This window comes from Giraffa tippelskirchi, chromosome 6, assembly GCF_054371585.1.
Source record: "Giraffa tippelskirchi isolate mGirTip1 chromosome 6, T2T-mGirTip1v1.2.pri, whole genome shotgun sequence".
NCBI classification, from domain to species: domain Eukaryota; kingdom Metazoa; phylum Chordata; class Mammalia; order Artiodactyla; family Giraffidae; genus Giraffa; species Giraffa tippelskirchi.
The window spans coordinates 101,585,852-101,612,139 of record NC_137280.1 but is presented as its reverse complement, the minus strand read 5'-3'; the positions used below and the strand labels follow the sequence as shown (position 1 = coordinate 101,612,139).

At 37.6% G+C, this 26,288-nt stretch overlaps 1 protein-coding gene across 2 annotated transcripts in view; it reads right to left on the bottom strand.

Annotated features, from left to right (window-relative positions):
• The window catches only part of FBN2 (fibrillin 2), a 219,170-nt gene that overhangs the window by 100,539 nt on the left and 92,343 nt on the right, over positions 1-26,288 (bottom strand). For both annotated transcript variants that reach the window (XM_081501841.1, XM_081501840.1), the window contains exons 8-12: positions 20,487-20,612; positions 5,785-5,937; positions 4,098-4,331; positions 3,033-3,170; positions 445-564 (exon numbers count right to left, since the gene is read on the bottom strand). In XM_081501841.1, the coding sequence (XP_081357967.1) occupies positions 445-564; positions 3,033-3,170; positions 4,098-4,331; positions 5,785-5,937; positions 20,487-20,612 (771 nt within the window). The remainder of the gene's footprint in view (positions 1-444; positions 565-3,032; positions 3,171-4,097; positions 4,332-5,784; positions 5,938-20,486; positions 20,613-26,288) is intronic.

The following is a 26,288-nucleotide window of genomic DNA, read 5'->3' as shown; positions in this document are numbered from 1 at the left end:
TGGGATGAATCAGCAGTGAGAGCATTTGGACGAGGATGGTGGGTGTAGCAATGAAACTGCATTAAGAGCAGTCATGATGTGGTATTGGACTACGTGTGAGGTTCAAAGAAAACAGTAGCTGAGAACAACAATAAATCTTAAACTCCGTTAATCAGAGAGCAGTAATGCTACTGATGTTACTTGGAGAAAGGAAGCTGTGATCTAGGGAAGGAAGATAAACCAGGTTTTTTGTGACGCCAGATACCACACTGCCTGTGTTACATATGCAAAAAAGTATTTATGTCTGAAGAGAGCACTTTGAGGGTGACATGCAGTAAATCTGTAATAATGTAACAGCACTTATTTCATTCCATGTCTTTCTTAAATAAATTCACTTTTAACCTCAACAGCCTGGGTCACTATATTTCATGGAACATTTTCATATGTGAAAGCAAGCTGCCTTACCAATGCATGCTTGCTTGGTAGGAGTCCGCTGGAATCCGGCGTGACATTTACAATAATAGGATCCAGGTGTGTTAACACAATCTCCATTAGTGCAGGGATTTGATGTGCATTCATCAACATCTGTGAGCAGCAAAGGAAACCATTACAGACTTCACTCCATTTCTAGAAATGTTTGTTTAAAATACATTTAGGCCTCCCAAATTTGAGAGAAGGCCAGTCAGTGCTAATAGTCTAAATAGCAGAGTATTTATAAATGAATAAAAATTCCTTTCTTCAACTACAGAGGCCCGTCTGGAGAGTTACAAAAATATCACCTATTGGAGAATATAAGAGAATTTGCTTTAACCAAGAAATAATGGTTTTTCAATTTGAATAATGTACAATGATCAAAAGCATGAGCTTGCGGAAGACACAGCCATGAGTTCCCAGAGGCTAGAAAATGTTTATTATCTGAGTAATCTGGGCAAGTTAATAGCCTCCTTAAGGTTTACTACAGAGTTAGAAGATTAATTAAAAGATTTTTAAAAGATATATATTTATATTATATGCTGTCACTTCTATTAGTTTTTAAAAAGACAGAAAAATTATGGAATTTTTTGTTAACTATTTTTTGTGAACTCAACTATATATGTAACTATGTATCAAGGCTTGGAAAATATTTTGAAGCAAAAAACATGGGTGGGGTAAAAACGTAAATTAAGTAAAAAAAAAGTCTATTATATTCAGTAGTTGCTGGTTTCTCTAGGATCTTAACATTGGCACAGGGATTTTTTTGTATAAAACCAAGTTTTATGGAAATACTGATTCTGATCCTAAGGGTGAGAAACGTCACTGCTCTCTCTTTAAATTCTCCAAGTCTTGATCAAATGCAAATTTACCACAGAATTCAAGGACTGTGCAACTGAATGACAAAGTGGACAAGGAGGATTAGTTAAATCCTAGAGAAATCACGTTTGTGTTAGAAAAAGCAAAGCCCACTAAGTATTATTTTGAATGCCAGTGAATTAAAAGCCTGGCTGATTGGTTAGGGCATAATGATTTGCCCTTTCATAGACACAAAGAAGACATTAACATATACAATTTCAGCTAAATTGGTGAACACAACAATAAAATTAATTCACAGTATTACCATTTTTGTAAACAGATTGCTTCTTTCACAGATATTCTTAAAAGAGGAACTGTACTCTACCAAACTCACCAACTTCATTAACATAAACACCCAGACTGAAAGCAATTAAACCTTCTCTGGTAACGGGGTGGGGGGGGTGGGGGGGGTGGGGGGGGTGGGGGGGGTGGCGGAAAACACTCATAGCAAATAAAATTAAAAACAGCAAAGAAAAACGGGAGTAAATACTTTTTCAATTCATCCAAAGATGCCTGGCATCCAAAGATACCTCCATTGAGACTCACGTTTAAGCTTTTGGTTGATAATATCGATTCACTGAGCCAAAGGAATGAAGCAAAATGAGAAAAGACAGAGTTTATTGTTAGTAAGCATATCAAGCATGACTAATGGTCTGTGCAACAGGCCATATCACCTTCAGTAGACAGTGCTGCAGGTCGTGTCTGATTCTTTGTGACCGCAAGGACTATACAGTCCATGGAATTCTCTAGGCCAAAATACTGGAGTGGGTAGCCTTTCCCTTCTCCAGGGGATCTTCCCAACCGAGGAATCCAACCCAGGGATCCAACTCAGGTCTCCGGCATTGCAGGCAGATTTTTTACTAGCTGAGTCACAAGGGAGGCCCCATGGTCCTAAAACTATCCTTAAAAGATCATCAAAACTTTCTTCATTGCCAAATACAGGAGTCTTTTTGTCCTCTTTGTATTTCATTTTTTGGCTGTACTTAACACTCCTTTTCTCTCGAAAGCACAAGTTTCAAGGCTTCAGTGATACATATTTTCTAGATTATTTTGACATCTCACCAACATTATTACTAATGTTGCTAGTCCACAGGGTTCTAGCTGTACTACTCCTGCTATCTTTCAACTCTTTCTGTTGTTCAGCCTGGCTGCAATAATCACCTATATGTTGCTGACTCCTAAATTTCTAACTCAAGTCCTGAACACTCCTCTTAGCTTTAGACCTCTACAGGTCAATACCCAAGACACCTAAAACTCAACATGCCCCAAAGAGATTCATCAACCACTTCTTCCCAATCTCTGCCTTACAGCTCATGTTAATGATGCCATCATATATCCAGTGTTACTCAGTAAAGAAGGAAGAAAAGGGAGAGACAGAGACAGAAATCATAACATTTAGAACCAGAAAGGACAGGGGATTCTATTTTCTTTTTCTTTCTGGCCATGTCATGCAGTATGTAGGATCTTAGACTGGGGGATATAACCTGCAGGCCCTGCAGTGGAAGCATGTAGTCTTAACCACTGGACAACCAGGAAGTCGCAGGCAGGGGATTCTTGAAATAGTCCAGCTCAGCAGTAGGTTAAGGAAGCACATGGAAGCGTAAGCACACAGGAAAGACAACTTGGAAATTAGCTTTACTTCAAAATCATATTCAGCCCTACTTGTTCCTGTAGTCTAAAAGCTATTTAAAAAATTAAGAATAATGAAAGACTCATGAACTTACCTATGCAATCCCCATTTGCATCCTGCTTATAACCCATGTTGCATTCACATCGGTAGCTAGAAACAGTAGGTATGCAGCGTCCATTTAAACAGAGATTAGCATGGTGCTTACAGATATCTATTGTCTGGTTCAGAATAGCTATGAAAAATTAGAGCATAAATGATATTCCATCACTCCAACATGGATTACTTTCTTTAAAGTCGATTTTTAAAAGGATATTTAAATACATTATTTAGGTGTACATATCAAAAGCCCACATTATTCTGTATTTTATTAAAACTTTAATGTTGGAATTTAAAAACTATTCTTGAGACACACGGTTATAACTTGCATTTGTTGTTATATATCTGGAAACTTTGCCCATAATGTCGTCTTTTTAAAATGTCAGGAATGTTCTACTGTACATTTGAATGCTTCCCACTTTTTTTTTGTAACCATGCTGAATATCCAGATATAGTAAAAAGGCAATATGCCAAAAAGAACAAATATAACACTGTAAGACATCATTAAATATTATTAGCAAGAGCAGTTATTTTAAAAAAGAATGAACTTAAATGTCAAGCACGCCAATGCCAATTCTGGCTGGAAGCCCACAGTTCTCAATTTCTTAAGTTATTCAACAAAAGAGGGCGAGGAAAAGAAAAGATATTTCATTATAATATTTGTTTAGGCACAAGCAAGACATATTCAATTTATCTCAGTTGAGAAATGGTTCTGGAAAATAATTCAAGGAGTGTATGATTGAGACAGCTACAAGCAGCCAAATGAAATATACTGGAACTAAAAAGAATGCTCTTTAATGGCATCATCTGGTCTTGGAATATTACCCCACTCTCACCTCTATTTTCAAAGAGAACCTGGGTCACTCAAGTCTTTTCTCCAACTTAGAAAGTTTATGGAACATAAAAATAACACTTTACTAAGACTGTTTTACTATATTATGCTTTAGACCTAGAAGTAGGTTTCTACATATACACACACACACCTTTTGGGAAAAAGGATTAGATATTATAATATCTTTTAAGGGGGAAAACTAAAGAGTCTACACACAAAGTGAACACTCACTTAGTCCAGTGATGATGGGCCCCTGACCCCCGGCCCCTACGCCAGCTCCCCCAACGCCAGGAGAAAAGCCGTTGCCTCCAGGAATGGGAATGAAGCCTGCTCCTCCGGGGCCATAGCCATTGCCATTGCCACTTGGGGCAAAGCCATTCCCCCCAGCGCCTCCAGGTCTGGAACCAGCACTCCCTGGAATCCCTCCTATTGGAAGTCCATCCAAGCAAAGTCTGCGATATTCCTCTAAAAGAGAAGAAAGTTCAGTTAAACACAAATGGATATATTTCTGCATAATAAAGGTATTTTGTGTATTGTAATAATCATTTTAGGTTATCTATGCTTCATGATATGAATAAGTAAGTTATTAGCTTGATAAATGTTTTCAATGCTAGCAGTAGCAGGAAAAATACAGGTGCTTCAGGAAAAAATTGAAATCTATAAGCCATATTTTAACTGAGTTGCATACCCAAAGAATTGTCTATACATATACTTTGATTTATGTCTCTAAGTGCAACTCATAAAATTCCAGATATAACTGTAAATGCAAGAAACTCACTTGAATGGGTGGATATTAAACCTTTAAGTAATTCATTCTATATCTGGTTTTACTTAAATCTCCATCAGTATCATACCTACACATTTTCCCTCTTTTCTTTTTTTAAAGGATTAATATGGTTTAGAATAATTTTTTTTCTAATGTGGACTCTTAACAGAATACAGCATTTTAAATATGCTAATTATTTGTCCAAGTATCAAAGTTAAGGGAAAAAAAGTATAATTGCCTTATTTTCTTAACTGTTCTCAGAATTAGGGCACCATATAAGAAGAAATGAAAACCGTTTAACTCAAGTAATTGCTTGAGTATTAATATGATTAGGATGATGAGTTTTCAAAATTATACTCTATATATTATCTCTGGTTTTTAAAAAATTTTACTACTCAATTTTGGAATTACAAGAGTTAGAAATTTAGAAAGAAAGGGTCTTATTTTTTTTCCTCCATAACAGATCATATAGATGCATATCTTTATAAGCATATTTCAAAAAGCTGAATTATTTTTCATACTTATAACATGGAGGCAATATAATAACATATTATCAATATACTTTTATGTGATGAACACTACACTTTACTATGCATGTTATATTAACAAGAGGAACTACTCCTTGTTCATCTTAGAGTAATTTTCTGGTATAGCCTCAGCTACACAGTAGTTAATATAGCAAAGTGAATGCCAGTGAATTCTGAATACAAAATTCAGTGTATTCTGAATTTTCAAGGTCATTAGAAAAGGGAGGAAATATCTCTTAAGGATTGGAACACAATAAGCTGAGGGTATTCCTAAAATAAAATAAACGAAGGCCAAACTTTGTTACTCAAGCTTCAAATGGAAGATTAGGTTTTAAAACTGAACTTAAATACCAACATTCAAAATAATTATTAAAATTTTTGCTAAAAGTTAATACATGATTGGTGGTTAGGGTTTTTTCTAATATTAACAAAAATAATATAATGAAGACTGATCCCAGTAAACAATGTCATCCTAACCCCCACAAAAATCACCCAAGTCATATTGAAGACACTAACAGGAATACAAAGATGATCTGTCTTTAAGGAAAACACCAAAGCACATTATTGCTACTAATTTTCCTGACACTGCGTGTCCTCCTGAGCACATGAGCAGCGAACAGCTCACCAGAGCCTCTGACGGGACAGGCTTCAGGAATGGTTCCAATGCCCCAGCAGCGGCCGGGCTCACAGCAGCACTGCATCCTGGTCATCCTGCCCGGAAGCTCTTGTGCACAGCGACCGTTCACCAGCCCCGAGAAACACGTGCCTGTTCTCTGATCTAAACATGGGAAAAGAAAACAGAAGACACAACAGAATTAGCCTGAGTCCTCACATCATTTATTGTACATGTTAGGAGATGCTAAGTTAAGGGGATTATTTTACTTAATTTCTATTACATCTCATTCTTTCAATTTCTATCACATTTATTCATGCTTTTGTCTATTTACAAGCAAATAGTCACTGAGCACCTATGCCATGCCATACCCGAGGTGTACAAAAATGAGAGGCATGAAGCAGCTGTGAGCCCACAATGCAGTAAGAAGCCACACCCAGACAGACGCAGAGCTCAAATGAGGGAGAGCGACAAACCCACCTCAGCCTAGGCTAATTAGTGATTGACTACAGTCACCTAGCAGACCTGCAGATGTATACTGTTGTTCACTACAGAAATTTTATCGTTCTTTATTACACAGCAATACAAAACTGACGCAGGTACTATTTTAGAAAGACTGATCAGAACAGCTCTTTTGAGGCAGTGACATCTGAGCAGACTTTAATAAGGTGAGAGCATGAGCCACACAAATAACCTGAAAGAAGAGAAGTTCAAAGAGAAAGAAGACGTGTTTCACGTGCGTGACAAACAAGGAGTCAATGCGACTGGAGAAGAGAAGGCAGAAGCGAGGTGGAAGATTCGGAGCTCAGGGGCGTACAGAGGGCAAGAGCACGTACAGCCCCAAAAACCACAAGGGAAGTACTTTCTGATTTTATTTGGAGCGCCAAAAAGAGTGAGTCCAGTTTCACTACATATTATTTAACTTTTAACAAGATGCTTCCAAGAAGTTCTGTCCGTGACCACAAGAAGAAACACACACCACAACCATCAGGAGCTACATGTCACTGATGCAGATGAAACTATTAACTTTAAATAATGCTAATAGGGAAGGCCTAATTTTTTACTAGATATTGAGTTTAAAAATAAATATATTATTTCCTTGAATGGTCCAAAGCTTACCTCAGGTTGCTTCCACGCTATTGTTAAATAAAAGAATTGGCTTTAGTTAGGTATTATTCCATCTAAGAATCAGAAAGCCTATCAGTCCCCAAAAGAAACCCAGTATGACCAAGAGAAAGTACTAAATTCGATTCATGCAGGCTTACTTAAACGCACTGCAGATGCTTTATAAATGTCACAGTTTTTTTAAAATTAATTTATTTTAATTGGAGGCTAATTACTTTACAATATTGTAGTGGTTTTTGCCATATATTGACATGAATCAGCCATGGGTATACATCTGGTCCCCATCCTGAAACCCCCCCTCCCACCTCCCTCCCCATTCCATCCCTCAGGGTCATCCCAGTGCACCAGCCCTGAGCATCCTGTCTCATGCATCAAACCTGGACTGGCGATCTATTTCACATATGATAATATACATGTTTCAATGCTATTCTCTCAAATCATCTTACCCTCGCCTTCTCCCATGGAGCCCAAAAGATCGTTCTATACATCTGTGTCTCTTTTGCTGTCTTGCATGTAGGGTCATCGTTACCATCTTTCTAAATGCCATATATATGCGTTAGTATACTGTATTGGTGTTTTTCTTTCTGAGTTACTTCACTCTGTATAATAGGCTCCAGTTTCACCCACCTCATTAGAACTGATTCAAATGTATCCGTTTTAATGGCTGAGTAATATTTCATTGTGTATATGTACCATAGCTTTCTTATCCATTAGTCTGCCAATGGATATCTAGTTTGCTTCCATGTCCTGGCTATTATGAACAGTGCTGCGATGATCACTGGGGTACATGTGTCTCTTTCAATTCTGGTTTCCTTGGTGTGTATGCCCATCAGTGGGATTGCTGGGTCACAAGTTGGGTGAGGACAGGCTGTCTGTCATTAGGAATAATTTCACAGGTAGGCTCTACTCCCAAGAATGAGGCAGGAAAATCGTTTTTAGAATATTCATTTCAGAAACCTAAAGTATTATATTTTTAAATTTACTTGATTTACTCCTCACGAATAGGATGAAAATTAAGACACAGAACTTCTAAACTCTTCACAGTAACCATTGTTACAAAACACATTCAGTGCTACACAGTATGCTGAACGTATTTGTCTCTTTAAGGATCTCTGAGCAGGAGGCTGAACCATAAGATTTGGGAAGAAAAAGAAAAGAGTCATGGCCTTGAGTCAGGATACCCAGGTTTACATCAAAATATTGTTAATTGTTTTATTCTGTAACCATATCTACCTACTTCTTCTTCATGAAATAGGATGGAACGATTAAACAAAACAATATATGTTCTGTTTCCAGCAGAACGATGTATTAGATACCCTGAGTTTCCCTCCCAATGGAAACATTCTTGATAAAATATGAAAAACTACTTTAAAAAAATCATCTCACTGACATGAAAAGGGGGAAAAACTGAGTCTCAAAATGAAGTGAAAACAGGAATCTTTTGAGGTTAAGTGCACACCTAGGTTTCAGCTTTTGGGCTTCTGTAAAACTCTGGAGATTCCGGTTTTCAACTCTGTTAGTTTTACAGGGGCCAGAACCTAAAAGATAAAAGCCCAGATTCACCTCTCTAATACAAAATGTAACAGGACACTCCCTCATAAAGTAGGGGTCCCAAGCAGCTATGTCCTTGTTATATGGCTAATGCAGAGAAAAGCAGTTAAGAGACTTGCCTGTTTCTACCTTCGTGCAGGATGGAGGAAAAAAGAAAAGACTCTTCCTAAGAATGTGAAACCACAAGCTCTTTCTCACATAGACGGCTTTGTTGTCAAAATATTAGGTTTGTGTTCTGAAAATTTCAAAGGAGTAATATTACATAAAGAGGTCTCCAGGTAGGGATATTCAAAGTACCTCAAAAAAACCAACACAACTGAGGACTTAATACTGACATAGGTCTCAAAGAATTTCCACATATAAAGTTCCAGGAAAAAAGGAGTAGCTAACAGTAAAGTAACTATACAAGTAGGTAAATAAATAACACACAGGGAAACAAGGCTCAATGAACAAAAGTTAGCTGAATAAATAGCAGGTTTCAGATACTGGAATGGTCAGATAAACTGAAAAATCATTGTTTTTAATTAATGATAATTCATTATATATTAGTAACTAAATAACCTTTAATCCATGTAAGCAATTAAAAAACTAAAAATGTCAACAGAGAAAACAAGTCCACAAACAATGAAAGAACAGACTTAAAAACATTCAATGAAATGTCTATAACTAAAACAATCATAACTGAAATAAAACAGTGACTATATTAAGCAGTGTACTGCACATAGTACAGTCAATGGATGTGAGTTTGAATAAGCTCCAGGAGTTAGTGATAGACAGGGAAGCCTGGCGTGCTGCAGTCCACGGGGTCGCAAAGAGTTGGACACAACTGAGCAACTGAACTAACTAACTAACTAACTGCACAAAGATGAAGAGAGAATTACTGAGCTGGAAAATATAGCTGAATATATCATGGTAGTGTAGTTCAGAGTCAAAGAGATGGAAAATCTTGGAAAGAGGTTAAGAACTATGGGGGTGAGTGTGAAAAGGTAATTTACATCTAATAAGACAAAGTATTAGAAAGTGTCAAAAGCAGACAGTAGGGGGAGAGGCCATAGTCAACAGATATTAGTTTACAACTTTCTAACGATGTTGCAAGATAAGTTCAGATCTAGGTAGTCCAATAACCCCAAAGTGGGAAAACTAAAAAGAAATCCAGAGTTCACACCACATCACTCTAAAACTGCAGAACAACAAAGAAAAGGTGAAGATCTTAAAAATAGCTAGAAAAAAAAGATAGATTACCTGCTAAGAAATTATATTTAAATCAATCACTGACTTCTTAATAGCACCAGTGGATGCTGGAACACAACAGAATATGATCTTCTGTATGCTGTGATAAAATAACTGTCAACCTAAAATTCTGTACCCCAAGAAACCATCTTCCAAAGGGAAATAAATTAAGGCCATTTTCAGGAAAACATAAACTGAATTTTCTACAAAAAGGTTCTTGCCAAAGTAAATTTCAGAAGAGGTGTTTTAGGTAAAAGGGAAAATAATTCCAGTGGAAGGTTTGAAATATATGAAGAAATAAAGAGGGAAAACACTGTTAAGATACATGGACAAGTAATAAAATATAAAACAATAATAATAATAATGATTAATTTGTTGCAAATGGGGAGTGGAAATTGGTTGGACTTTTTATCTTGGAAGGGCGAGATCAAAGCGTAACCATTCTAATATTCTTTTACTGTTTATATGTAGGTAAAAATACAGACAATTTTTGGCTTTAAGTTATTATATATGTATCCTCAAACACCCAGGATAATCACTAAAGCCACAGAAATAAAGTATATATTTCTAAACCACAGATGAAAAATAATGGGCTGTGGAAGAACATAAAGAGGGAATGAAAGGACGAAAGCCAGAATAAATCCACATAGAAAGTGAGAAACAGGAAATAACCAAAAAGGGAAAGTACAGGAAAAGCACAATAAATGAGAAGCAAAAAACGATAATAATAGAAATGAAACAAACGCATCAGTTACTGTAATAAACACAAATGAATTTAAATGTCAATTTAAAAGATAAAGATTTTGAGACCATGTCCCCCAAATTTTAGACTTAGGCTGTTTAAAGAAACATATTTAAAACAAAAGGAGGCAGAAAGATTGAGAGAAAAAATATCCAAATAGCATATATTTAAATCTTCCTCTCCAGCACAAAATGCGATGCAAAAAGACGTTAAATAAAACATGTCAAAAGAAAATATTTAGAAATGTATCAAGAGGAAAAGAAAGAAAACTTTAGAGAGTCAAATATCAAAAAAGGTTCAATTCACTATGAAAATATAACACTTTTAAACAGTCATTACCTTATAACATAGCATCAAAACATTGAAGTAAAAACTTAAAAGGCCACATGGAGAAATTGAGAAATCTACTACCAAGGTGGAACATTTATACAACTCTGTCAGTAACTGATCAACACAGTAGATAAAATCTAGTAGTTCTAGAGAAAATTTGAACAGTACAGTTAACAAGTTTGATCTAATGGATACAGCTATCCAACGAGAAAACACAAAACTTTTTCAAGTCCACATAGATTTTCAAATCAGGGGAACCCCTGACACTTCTAAACCACTCATGTGTCAGATACACCAACACACCGGAAATAAGGGAATATGTTTAAAAAAAAATGAGTAGGAGCTGAACAGGAATTTGTACTAGTCTCAGAATTTGGAAGTCTTCAATGATACTGTGAGAGCTCCACAAATATGTACTTACACTGAACACTGCAATGAAAAAAAAATGCCTCGTAATATACAGGCACTACTACAATTCCCACTAATGGATATTCCGCTGTGGCTAGTAAAATACAAATTCATTTAAAATTATTACTAAATATCCAGTAGTTTGTTTCATTATGTATTTTTCTCAAAGATATTGGGTTATCATCATCTATGGATCTGAAAACATTTTTGATGTTACAGAAGAGGTCTTCAAATTCAGTAAACATAATTAACTACTATCCTGTAGTTTGAAAACCTCTCATCAGTCCTATAAGATATGCTGCAGGAAATCATGTCACTTTTGCAAGGACTGAGAGACAGAAAGAGAGGACTGGCAAGTAAATCGTAACTAATTTTCATAAATTCTATAATCAGTCTCTTCAAGGAGGTCAAACCAATCAATCCTAAAGGAAATCAACCCTGAATAGTCATTGGAAGGATGATGCTGAATTTGAAGCTCAACACTTTGGCCACATGATGCGAAGAACTGACTCTCTGGAAAAGACCCTGATGCTGGGAAAGAGTGAGGGCAAGAGAAGAAGGGGCCGATAAAGGATGAGGTGACTGGATGGCATCACTGACTCAATGGACAAGAGCTTGAGCAAATTCAGGGAGATAGTGAAGGACAGGAAAGCCTTGCATGCTGCAGTTCATGGTGTCACAAAGTCGGACATGACTTAACAACTGAACAACAGCAATAACATCGGAGAGGTAAACAATCTACTTTCAATCCTTTGCATCAAAAACATGAAAATGAGATACAGACACAGTGTAGTGTGGTGTCTCATAGTTAAGATCTCTTCAAAAATACATTACAAAAGGAAAACAGTGCCTGAGAGCTGGGTTATTTCCTCTGTATCTCTGAACTGCATGGTCCTTAGAAAGTACTGTGTTGAAAATATGCCATATGAAAGAATAAAAAGGAACATCCCATACAACTAAGAGTTGTCAAGACATGCCATCCCTTGAAATACAGAATTATTAGGGGCAAAGAAAGATGAAGCCTGTTTATAACACCATTAGAACAAATTCTTCTAGTGCTTGGTATGCGTTTAACTGGAGAACTGATATGTCGTAAGTAATGTGTGTGTTTAACTGCAGAACTGATATGTCGTAAGTAATGAAAACATGTCTATTCCTCTAATAATCTCCTATCACTCTTGCTATACTCCAAGAAGAAGGTTTACATCAAGCCTTATTTAAAGACATACTGACAAAGAGGAAGAAATCCATCTCCTTTGATTAAAACATAAATCTACCTTGAAACAAAATAATGGTACTCTTGTCAGAGTTTGTTTCATGGCTTGACATTTAGTCTAAACTTGATTTAAAAGAACAGTTAATTATATAATGTGGTGAAAACTTGGTAAAAGATGGGGGAGGTTGTACCTTGAAAAAATACATCTGTTGAATGAGCTTTGCTCATTAAAAATGAAGGGGTCAACCAGAAAGCCATGATGAGGTGAGCTCAAGTGAGAAAACCAGTGATAGTATGTGTTCAGTAGATAAAACTCATGGCCTCAGACTTCATCCCCTGATCTGCAGGCCTGCACTTGCTTCTCTGAGGGTCTGGCATCAACCTGAGTTCCATTTGACTAATTCTGCAGATTCTTGCTATTTCTAAAACACTTGCATGCTGCTTTCATGTTTCCATCACACAACTAACTAGACCTAGGAAGAATGAATGAGAAAGAACTATTGTGGTTCCTTGGTTTATTTCTTCCTTTAAAGCAGTGAAATTTTTCTTCCTGATTACCTAACTTTCTCTTTCAAGGACATTATTTCTTAGTTAAAACTATGCCCCCTGAATCACCAGTCACTTTAATATGATTTTTCTGATAAAAACTAAAATGCTATAGAGTGTATGGCTTCATCCTTGTCTCCTCTACCCCCTTTCATTTAAGTTCAGTCACTCAGTCGTGTCAGACTCTTTGCAACCCTATGGACTGCAGCACACCAGGCTTCCCTGTCCATCACCAACTCCCAGAGTTTACTCAAACTCATGTCCATTAAGTCAGTGATGCCATCCAACCATCTTATCCTCTCTCGACCCCTTCTCCTCTGACCTTCGATCTTTCCCAGCATCAGGGTCTTTTCAAATGAGTCAGTTCTTTGCATCAGGTAGCCAAAGTATTGGAGTTTCAGCTTCAACATCAGTCCTTCCAATGAATATTTAGGACTGATTTCCTCTAGGATGGACTGATTGGACCTCCTTGATGTCCAAGGGACTCTCAAGAGTTTTCTCCAACACCACAGTTCAAAAGCATCAATTCTTCAGCGCTAAGATTTCTTTATAGTCCAACTCTCACATCCATACATGACTACTGGAAAAACCATAGCTTTGACTAGGTGGAACTTTGTTGGCAAAGTAATGTGTCTGCTTTTTAATAAGCTGTATAGGTTGGTCATAGCTCTTCTTCCAAAGAGCAATCGTCTTTTAATTTCATGGCTGCAGTACATCTGCAGTGATTTTGAACCCCCTAAAAATAAAGTTCCTCACTGTTTCCACTGTTTCCCCATCTATTTCCCATGAAGTGATGGGACCAGATGCCATGATCTTAGTTTTCTGAATGTTGAGCTTTAAGCCAACTTTTTCACTTTCCTCTTTCACTTTCATCAAGAGGCTCTTTAGTTCTTCTTCACTTTCTGCCATAAGGGTGGTGTCATCAGCATATCTGAGGTTATTGATATTTCTCCTGGCAATCTTGATTCCAGCTTGTGATTCATCCAGCCCAGCGTTTCTCATGATGTACTCTGCATGTAAGTTAAATAAGCAGGGTGACAATATACAGCCTTGACATGCTCCTTTTCCTGTTTGGAACCAGTCTGTTGTTCCATGTCCACTTCTTTTTTTTTCCATGTCCAGTTCTAACTGTTGCTTCCTGACCTGCACACAGCTTTCTCAAGAGGCAGGTCAGGTGGTTTGGTATTCCCATCTCTTTCAGAATTTTCCACAGTTCGTTGTGATCCACACAGTCAAAGGCTTTAGCATAGTCAATAAAGCAGAAGTAGATAATTTTTTGGAACTCTCTTGCTTTTTCGATGACCCAGCAGATGTTGGCAATTTGATCTCTGGTTCCTCTGCTTTTTCTAAATCTAGCTTGGACATCTGGTAGTTCATGGTTCACGTACTGTTGAAGACTGGCTTGGACAATTTTGAGCACTACCTTACTAGTGTGTGAGATGAGTGCAACTGTGCGGTAGTTTGAGCATTCTTTGGCATTGCCTTTCTTTGGGACTGGAATGAAAACTGACTTCTTCTAGTCCTGTGGCCACTGCTGAGTTTTCCAAATTTGTTGGCATATTGACTGCAGCACTTTTACAGCATCATCTTTTAGGATTTGAAATAGCTCAACTGGAATTCCATCACCTCCACTAGCTTTGTTTGTAGTGATGCTTCCTAAGGCCCACTTGACTTTGCATTCTAGGATGTCTGGTTCTAGGTGAGTGATCACACCATCATAATTATCTGTGTTGTGAGTATCTTTTTTGTATGGTTCTTCTGTGTATTCTTGTCACCTCTTCTTAATATCTTCTGCTTGTTAGGTCCATACCATTTCTGTCCTTTATTGTCCCATCTTTGCATGAAAAGTTCCCTTGGTATCTCTAATTTTCCTGAAGAGATCTCTAGTCTTCCCCATTCTATTGTTTTCCTCTATTTCTTTGCACTGATCACTGAGGAAGGCTTTCTTTTCTTTATTTATTTTTTTAAAGTTAGTTTATTTTCTATTTTTTAACTTTACAATATTGTATTTGTTTTGGCTTTCTTATCTCTCCTTGCTATTTGGAACTCTGCATTCAAATGGGTATATCTTTCCTTTTCTCCTTTGTCTTTCACTTCTCTTCTTTTCAGAGCTGTTTGTAAGGCCTCCTCAGACCATTTTGCCTTTTTGCATTTCTTTTTCTTGGAGATGGTCTTGATCACTGCCTCTTGTACAATGTCATGAGCCTGCATCCATAGTTCTTCAGGTACTCTACTAGATCTAATCCCTTGAATCTATTTGTTACTTCCACTGTATAATCATAAGGGATTTGACTTAGGTCATACCTGAATGGTCTAGTGGTTTTCCCTACTTTCTTCAATTTAAGTCTTAATTTGACAATAAGGAGTTCATGATCTGAGCCAAAGTCAGCTCCCAGTCTCGTTTTTGCTGACTGTATAGAGCTTCTCGGTATTTGGCTGCAAGGAATATAATCAATCTGATTTCAGTATTGACCATCTGGTGATGTCTATGGGTAGAGTCTTCTCTTGTGTTGCTGGAAGACGGTGTTTGCTATGACTAGTGTGTTTTCTTGGCAAAACTCTATTAGCATTTGCCCTTCTATATTTCAAGGCCAAATTTGCCCGTTACTCCAGGTAATTCTTGACTTCCTACTTTTTCATTCCAGTCCCCTATGATGAAAAGGACGTCTTTTTTTAGTGTTAGTTCTAGAAGGTCTTGTAGGTCTTCACAGAACCGTTCAACTTCAGCTTCTTCAGCATTACTAGTCGGGCATAGACTTTGATCTTCCTCTTTTCTCTTAAAGAGATTTCCCCCATTGATTTTTGTCTCTGTGCTGCTCACAATTCTTCATGGGCTCTCATTGCCCTCAGGATCAACCCGAAACTTCTTAGAAAGGCAGTTAAGAGCCTCAGCAATAGAATCTTCATCTTAACCCATCTTCAACCACTTTCTTACTTAGCTCTCTTCCCCAGGCAACTCTTCCACTGCCTCTCACGCCTACTCACTTTCAGCATCTGCAGTGTTGCTCAGGCCTTTCTCTTTGCTCAGCACAGTCCAATTCCTCTGCTCCCACCCATCTTTCAAGGTCTGTACCTTATCAGTGCTTATTTTCAAGAGAATTTTAACTATGACAATCAGGCCTTTCTTCTGGATTTACAGCATTTATTGGCTAAGGAATTATTTAGCAATTAATTACCCACTGCCTCCAACTTTCTCTTATGTTTTTATTTTTCACATTATGTTTTCTTGAGAATACTCCATGGCAATACCATGCACTGAAACTTCTGTAAAGCTCAAGGCAACGCACTAGGATATTGTGGCAACATCACATTACCTTAAGGACTTTTAAATGCTCACTCTCCATTTTACGAACTTTGCTTGTTGCTGACTGGCACTTCTGAGTTACCTGTGTAGGGTCCCTGCTAGTTCTGTGTGCACAGCGGTAGCTGGCACGTTAACTTGGATACAGAATCTGTTCACTGCTGCCTGTCAATCGGGCTTCCCTGGTGGCTTCGATGGTAAAGAATCTGCCTGCAATGCAGGAGACACAGGAGATGTGGGTTAGATCACTGGGTCGGGAAGATCTCCTGGAGAAGGGAATGGCACTCCAGTATTCTTGCCTGGAGAATTCCACTGACAGAGGAGCCTGGCAGGCTCCATGGGGTTGAAAAGTGTTGCAAAGAGCCTGTCAATCATTACTGACTCATTGTTGACTGCCAGTCACTCTTCTTGCCTCCACTGCAATGTGGAAATGAAGTATTAATAATGTCATAAACATTAAAATGATATAAGGGTAATTAAGTTGTGCTATGAAAAATGCTTCATTGTCTTCTTCCATCACATTTTAACATTATAATTAATTTCTTAATTTCATTGACTAATAAAGAAATAACATGAAATTTTCAAAAAAAAGAAAAAAATTAGGTATGGGTCTACTTTTTTTAGATATGACATCTCTTAGTAATCTTTGTTAAAAAAAGAGGGCTGTTTCCTGGACATTTTAAAAAAACTTGATGGAAAGCATAAAATAAAAACAAATTAAGAATTTCATTTTTATACTTAGCATAAAATGAAATGAGAAAACTATCCCATTTTATAATTTAAATGACCATTAAACTCTCCTGCCATATGAAGCTATTTCTTATACATAAGAGAAAAAAGAAGCTTATTGTTGCCTTATAATGTTATAAATATTCAGGGTGTTTTGACTAACTAAGGAATCGGGGCAGCATTCAGTATGGGCCACACTTAGAATAAAGCTGCAGATAACATGCAGTTTCCTGCTTAAGAAAAAATTTTGAGAGCATTCAGCTCATTATTGTTAGCATATATATGGTTACAAAACAAATAGCATGGAAATACTTATGCCATATATAATTCAATCATAAATAAATTCCATCTAACAAAATACAGACTCAGATTTAAAAAAAAAAATCAAAATCAAAGATCTCTTACCTATTAAAATTCTAGGCTTATTTTTTTCTTATGTGGAAAACATATACTTATTCCAAATGAAACATAGTTAAATTCAAAAAATTTTTCAGCTGCTTACTTAATTTTAACATTGGTTTTGCAATTTTGGAACGTCATTCTCCCCTCCTTTGGGGCTTTCCTCTGTTTCTGGGTCGGGATATTGATACTGAAATGAGTGGAGACTCCTGGTTAGCATGGGACTCATGTGCCACAGCTGCTGGAGCTCAAGCAGGCTCTCCCACATTCTGAGCATTGGAGACAATAACTTAGTGCCATCACATCATCTCCAGCAGTCAAAGAATGCAAAGCAGCTATTAATTAATATTAATGAAATTCTTATGTTCAATCCCATCTCATTCATTCATTTGCTGGTTTGCCTCCTCATTCAGAAAAAGATTTACTGAGCCCTGTATCAGGTACTGAGGACAGGAAGCTGCATAAGGCAGGACCTAATGGTGCTTACAGTCTGGCCAATGAGTAAAGCAAAAATACTTGTGACACTATGATAAACCCAGAAATGGAAGAAAGTAAAAAATATTATGGGAAGGGCTGACTGACTTTGTCCAAGAAGTAAATGTGGGTTAAGCAGGGATGGCTGCAAAAACAGTGATGTCTGAGTGGGGATTTAAAGGATGAGTTGGGTTTTAATGAACATAGTAGGGGGAAGTCAAGATGCTTCAGGCAGAGGAAATACTGTGGGCAGTGTTCTTATGTACCACAATAAGAGAAATGTGTGAGGTGGTAAGTGGTTAGAGGTGAGTCCTGAATACAGGCTGGGTCAGGCTCTAAAGGGATTTGGAAGTTCAGGTAAAGGCTTAGAACTTTATATAAGAAGCAAGAGATAAAGAGTTTATCATGATTTAATGGTAAACCAAATATCTGACATTGAAGAAAACAACCTCAGTAAATTGTTGGGGATCTTCATCATGATTATTTCAATATGATGAAGTTTATGACTAAAAAAAAGACTTTTAAATAAGGGAGAAAGAAGTAACTTAGAAATCTGATCTAAAACACTAACACTTGTTATGGCAAATTCTGCCTTCTCACTAGTTGGTCTAGTTGTACAATTCATTCTCAAAGGCCTTCAATTACTTCACACTGTCTACCAAATAAAACACGTGCATCTTATTTGGCATTTTCAGAACTTCACAGTAATAACCTCACTTATGTCTCCAGGCACATTTCTTCTGGTCATTTCAAGAATATAGGTTTCCTAAAGTCAGGGTCTATGGCATCCAGCCAAGGATGTTCATTGATGACTCCTAAACTGACACTTTCCCTATAGGGTTGAGTTCATGCCTGTTTCAAGTGCAAGACTGTGTGTGTGTGTGTGTGTGTGTGTGTGTGTGTGTGTGTGTGTGTGTGTGTGTGTGTGTGTGTGTGTGTGTGTGTGTGTGTGTGTGTGTGTGTGTGTGTACACATTCTTTTCCTATAAAGTTTGAGAAAATTAATCCAACTGTAGGTTGTTCTGCTAATTTTCAATTCTGTTAAATTATGTTAAATGAATCAGACTTAGTATGCAGTGATCCAGCTGATAACACTGACCCTAAAAAGAGTTAATTTGCTCAGTTTTATAGACTTAACATCTATAATGTATTGCCAAGTATAATACAGAACTCTGATTCATTCGTAAAGAACAAATAATCATCATTCAAATCTTTTCAAAGCCAACTGTCCATGTGGTGGGAGAGAAACCACTCATGCTGGAGGCCTTGAGATCTAGGCAGAGGGTCTCTGTTAACTTAAAAGTATCTAAGAAGACAGCGTAGAACCAGAGTAACACAGATGCTTGGAGAACTGGATTTAAATCCTGGCTCCATGGATCAGCCCTGAAACATCATACAAGTCACTTAACCTCTCCAAACCTCAATTTCTTCATCTACAAATCAGAATAATTATGCCTATCACACAGGGCTATTAGAAGGATTACATCCTCATTCTCCTATACCTCTTCCTCCCCCTAATGATAATAAGTAGAAGGAATAAGGAATATTTTATTACATATTTACTAGAAGGAATTGAAGTACAGAAGAGGTCAGTAGCTTACCCAAGGCCCTACCACTATGTGATAGCAAGGTGTAGATTTCCAGTACATTACACATGGTATGTGTTTGATAACTGGCAGCTGTCAGTTTTAATACTGCCATCACAGTTTCTTCTTTGACTGCTACTTTTTGACTATTGTTTATAATAACAACATAGTATTCTGAAGGCAGGATCTTCTCTCTCATCTCTTTGCTGCTGGATGGCCACAGCATGGTGTTTGGCATCTCAACAAGTGAACTCAAGCCTTTTTATTGGTAGCCTATGACCTCTAGCTTACGTCTTAAACTCTCTGTAACCTCCATCCCATCAACCCAGTTCATGTGTACATCACTTGGGTATACAAAGTCCCTGATGCTTAGGGACTCACACACCCTCCCAATGGGGATGGAGATGGTCACTGCCCAGATGGTCATCCTTTAGTGAACCAAGCAACTCCAGTCTTTGGCTGCTGGTTTCATTTCCCTAATTCAATTCCTGTACTACATGAATCTTTAGTGATCTTAAAGTCTAAAGCTTATTCAAAAATAGATGACCTACACATGACTGAGAGCACTGTTTTATCTTTCTAAATAAAAGAGAACATGCAAATATGTCTGGCTTTAGTTAAAATATGCTTGAAACACAAAATTAAAGGTACTGATTTCCTTTTTGTAATAACTATCTTGAATAGAATAAACACATGCTAAGTAAATAAGACACTGACTACACTCATGATTTGTAACATTGAAAGAACTGTTAATTATTACACTTTGTCTCCCAAAGCAGATTTTTAAAAATCTTTCTCATGCCTTTGTGTCTGTAACACTCACTCAGCAACGTCTTGAGGAAATCTTTCTTCATTTCAAAAATGACTCTGACAACATAAAGCAAACCCAAATGGCTTCTGATACTGAAGTTTGTGACGTGAGCACTTGGCTGATCAATCCCTCAACAGCGGTACCATAAACAACTCTTTCAGCCACTTTCCCAAAGGTTTTATAATTGTTGCCATCTCCATACCTATTTGGGCTGTTCTGTCATTAGAAAGAAGCAGTGTATTGTGCCCTCAAAACCAGGAGGCTTACCGATACACCGAGAGCCATCTGTTGAGGTTACATATCCACGTGGACAAACACAAAAATAGCTTCCCACGGTGTTGGAACATTCGCCAGTTTCACATATCCCAGGAATGATGCTGCACTCATCAATGTCTAATCAGGGGAAGAAGGAGAAGATGACTGAGAAAGGCCTTCATTAAATAGCTTTTAAAAGGGATCTTTAAAAACAGTGTATGAGAGCACTTATGGTTGATTAGGTCGGATCGTATAACCTTGAAGATACTCTTGTTTCAGGCCCTAAAGAATTTCTCACACTATCTATGGGAACTGAGATGAAAGTAAACTCCCATGGCAGTAAAACAAGGCCAATGAAAGCAAAACTCCATATCCTCTTTTTCCTCCTCAAATGCAATTTAAATTGGAAATAAGTAAAGATGTAAATGTTTTAGTTTCCATTCTACACCATTTAGGGACTTATCCTACTAGAGACTTAAAAAAAAACACACATATGCAAGGATTACATTTTTAAATATGAAATAAGTACATTTAAAATTTTATAGCTAATTTTCACATTAATTATCTGAGCCAATGGAGGGTGGCAAACACCTTTTTTTGTTTTTCTATTTGGCTTCAGGATATGTTTTTGTACTTACATCTGAATATGGGTATATCTGGCATTCTGGGAATTAACTTCAAACTTAAAATAATACAGTAAAATGGCAAAGGGCAAATGTGGGTGGCTTTGGGAGTTATCCAGTTTTCCTATTGTGCCTCCCTAAATTTATCCATTCAGCTTACTCAGTGCTGGGACTAGTCTACTCCCTTTCACATTAATGAAAGGTCTGCTTTCTTTTAAATTTTCCCAAAACCAGAAAACCTGGCCATTTATATAAGCTTTAATGTACTTTTCTTCTAGTTCAATAAGCAGAGAGAGGTGGAAAGTCAAACAAAGCTACAATTAGGTACACTGGGAGCTACTTGCTAATATATTGAAAAGGAAATGAGCCAGTGTTAAGAGAATCCAGGCAGAGATGCCTGGGAATTAGCTGTCCTCTAAGCAACAGAGCTAGCAAAAACCAAGTGAGTACAGGGAACAATTATAAAAGCCATAATCCTAGACGATTACTGAAAAATAAACCTGAGCTTTCATTTTTTTAAAAGATGTATGTATATATATACATACATATATACACTCGCTTCAGTTGAGTCTGATTCTTTGTGACCCCATGGACTGTAGCCCACCAGGCTCTTCCATACGTGGGATTCTCCAGGCAAGAATACTGGAGTGGGTTGCCATGCCCTCCTCCAGAAGATCTTCCCCAACCAGGGATTGAACCCATGTATCTCCGGCGTCTCCTACATTGCAGGCACATTCTTTTACTACTGAGCCAACGGGGAAATCCCATATACATATGTGTATATATACACACATATATACATACGTATATAAAGACATGCTTAAGTGCACTGATAAAAAGCACAGAAAAATTATACTCTAATTATAAATACAAGGAAATAAACTTTAAACCCCACAATTTAAAAATGGTTGACAATGCCTTAAATTTCTTTCCTCTATTGCTCTATGTGATCCAACCAGTCCATCCTAAAGGAAATCAGTCCTGAATATTCACTGGAAGGACTGATGTTGAAGCTGAAACTCCAATACTTTGGCCACCTGATGCAAAGAGCTAACTCATTTGAAAAGGCCCTGATGCTGGGAAAGATTGAAGGTGGGAGGAGAAGGGGACGACAGAGGATGAGATGGTTGGATGGCATCACTGACTCAGTGGACATGAGTTTGAGTAAACTCTGGGAGTTGGTGATGGACAGGGAGGCCTGGTGTGCTTTAGTCCATGGGGTTGCAAAGAGTTGGACATGACTGAGCGACTGAACTGAATTGAACTGAATTGCTCTATTCATTCTTTTTTTCCCCACCATTTATTCTGACAAGTCATTCATGCCTGTAAGCGGTATCATGAAATAACTATTTGCCTATGTCTTCTTGGAATGTTCTAATTCAAAAATATTACCAGATTCAGACAGTCTCTAAAATAATATCTTCATTAGAGGCTTAACAGTTAGCCACTGAAGGCACGGTGGTACAAATCAATTCCCCAAGAGAGTCCAGAATTCTAACATGAATTGGTTACATGAGGACCAAACATATAATGTGGTTAAAGAGTTACCATCAGATTTAATCCAACAAAATAAAACCATATGTGCAAAATTAGGGTCTGTTGCATCTTGTGTTGCTATCTTAGTGCGGGGCATCTTAATAAAACTGAACGTCAATTCAGAAGGGAATGGAAACTAGAACAGCTATACTGTGATCACCAGATAAACTGATCATCACTTCTAGATAAGGAAGACAGAAAAAGCAAACCACACATGGTAAAGCAGCAAGCACTACAAAAGCGAAGCACCAAAACTTGCTTTCTGATCCTCCTATGTCTAAAGGTATGCCAACAACCAAGGCACTTATGGAGCCTAGGACTAAGCCAAATTCTTAAAAATTAGGAATCTTAAAGTCTTTCATTTAAGCATTTACTCTTATTTTCAGGCATTTCCTTTCATAATAAAGTACTTCTTTGTGCTCTACTTCCAAAGAGCCTTTCTGACAACAGGAAGAGTAGAAATTGAAAGATGTTTGACTTTTCCTTCAAGCAGAGAGGAAAAAAAAAACCTGGAACATAGAAGAACACGTGGAATAAGATTAAATCTGTGAGTTTTGTGATAAATATTTTATTTTACAAAAACTCCACGTTTCTTCCTTAGAATTAAGTAAGAGCCTTAAAAGGTCGGCTTCAAAATAATTATATGTAAAAGGCTCTCAGTAAAGTATTTATGATTTCTATATGAAAAATAGATCTGCTCACCTATGCCCTCCTCTGGCTTTGAGCACATCCTTAAGGGTGTCTTCTCTCACGGGAGCAAAATGGTTATGGCAGTTCTAGGCTAGCTCTTTGACTAGGACATCTAGAGTAAGAGAAGTTGTCTCTTCCAGTGGCTCACTCCCAAGAGGAAGTGAATTTTTCCCCAGGAGCCCTCAGCAAATCTTTCCTTTTCCCCTAATGTCCTGAATTGAGTCACATGCTAACCCTTTTGAATTATTCCTATAACCAGGAAAATGGGCTCATAAGGCCCAGAGTCCTGAACTAATTACTGTAGCAAGTGGAATAGAGTTTTGGGTGTGCATGACTGCTCAGTCACGCAGTCCTGTCCGACTCTTTGCAATCCCATGGACTGTAGCCCGCCAGGCTCCTCTGTCCATGGAATTCTCCAGGCAAGAATACTGGAGTGGGTTGCCGTTTCCTACTTCAGGGGATCTTCCCAACCCAGGGATTGAACCCGAGTCTCCTGCACTATAGGTGGATTCTTTACCACTGTGCCACCTGGGAAGCCCAGAATACAGTTAGCCTTAGACCAATAAAAAGTAACAAAAATCTGAAAGTGCAGCACAGTCAAAGAATGGAAAGTGTACCAGCATGACTGGGAAAATGACAAATATAAGCTTTGCTAGTTAGCCATATGCTGAATCCTGGAGAGCCGTCCCAAAAAGTTAGGCTTTTTTTCTGAAATAATTTATGTTATTTATGAAGAGGTTGAAATTAAATAAGAACATTACATAAGCAAATTGATATATCATAAAGACAACCCTCATGTTTAATGTATATGGATTATAACAAATAACCTAGTGATAAATGATGAGAGCCTTAAGTAAGCTTTAAGGCAATGGCACCCCACTCCAGTACTCTTGCCTGGAAAATCCCATGGACGGAGGAGCCTGGTAGGCTGCAGTCCATGGGGTCGCTAAGAGTCGGACACGACTGAGCAGCTTCACTTTCACTTTTCACTTTCATGCATTGGAGAAGGAAATGGCAACCCACTCCAGTGTTCTTGCCTGGAGAATCCCAGGGACGGCAGAGCCTGGTGGGCTGCCGTCTATGGGGTCGCACAGAGTTGGACACGACTGAAGCGACTTAGCAGCAGCAGCAGCAGCAGCAGCAGCATGATGAGTGAGAGAACACATATTCAAGAGATTCTAGGAGAATTCAGCAGGACTTTGCCTCTGGATAAGTATCTCAGACTTATAGCTTGATTGAGAACGGAGCTAATGGTAGTGCTATTAACAGAAAATAGGACACAGAGTGAAGAACACATTTTGAGGTTCAGTTGAGTTTGGGACACTCTGAATATGAAATGTTTGAGAGGAACAAGCAGAAATTCCAACTATGCAACTAAAAATTTGAAACTCAGTAAAAAAGTAAAGGGTCAATATGTATACTTGTGGTTCATCACCAAGTCTGAAGATTGCTTCTGAAGTTGTAGCCATAAATAAGATTTCCAAAGAAGACACATATATGAAAAGAATTGAGTTTGAGGAGGGAACTCTGAGAACCACCACCATCCAAGGGAAAGTCAAAAGAAGAGAAGCCAGCACAGGAGACTGGGAGCAAGGATCAGGGAGGTCAGAATAAGAGGATGATGATGGGAGGGTAAGGAAAACTCTGTCAAAAAGGAGGGGACTTGAAGTGTGCCATGTGAGGATAAAGAAAAATCAGGATTGGAAAGTGTTTGGTAATCTAAATGGAACACAGACTTCTGTTTTGTTACTTTTTTTTTAAAGAAAATTAGGTCTAAGCAAAACCATCTGACAGATTTCTGACTGCCAAGCCACATAACCTTGTATTTGTCAACCAACATTTACAACATTTACTGTAAACCTTACTCTGAGCAGAATATAATGAATAATTTGGTAAGTAGTGCTAAGTGTGATCTCAGATATCACCGAATTCTAAGAACATTACCCTAGAGATTCTGTCAGTTCCAATATGTACATGTCATCCATAAAAGCAGAATCTATGTAACAATTATGTTACAGAGAACTCAGAACAAATAAAATAATAATACAATAGATAAAACACAACAAATAAAACAATAATATACAATATTTTCTTTCCATCCATACCAAGGAACCACATGTATTTGGCCTAATTCCATATAATTTTTGTTTTAGTATAGAAAAAAGGTAAATATTATTTCTCTTATGCATACATTGAATTTTTATTTAACATACTATTTGAAACTAGGAAAGTGAAGTGAAAAGAGTCTCAGTCATGTACGGCTCTTTGTGACCCCATGGGTGGAATTCTCCAGGCCAGAATGCTGGACTGGGTAGCCTTTCCCTTCTCCAGGGGATCTTCCCAACCCAGGGATCGAACCCAGGTCCCCCACATTGCAGGCCAATTTTTTTACCATCTGAGCCACCAGGGAAGCCCAAGAATACTGGAGTGGGGAGCCTATCCCTTCTCTAGAGGATCTTCCTGACCCAGGAATCAAACTGAGGTTTGATTGCAGGCAGATTCTTTACCAGCTGAGCTACAAGGGAAGCCCAAAACTAGGAAGACTTACCACTAAATTTTACATAGAATAAATTGCTATTTCAAGCTTTTACAAGGACAAAGGCATTTTCAAAATGATAAAATAAAAATTAATTGGGTACTGAAAGGATGATACATATCAATTCTACTCAAAATTTCATTGTATATTTATAAAGAGCTTTAGTGAAATATAATAATTTCATGGTAATTCATCGAGTTAAAGTACAAAATTCAACAGTTTTTGGTATTTACATGATTGTACAACCATCACTACAATTTAATTTTAGAGTAACTTCATTCCTGCCAAAGTAATTCTACCCCTTTAGCAGTCACTCTCCCTACCTCACTCCAAGACCTAGGCAATAGCTAATCCATAACTATCAGATCTATAACAATTAATTAATAAGCTCTTTCTATACACTTGCCTATTCTGGGCATTTCATATAAA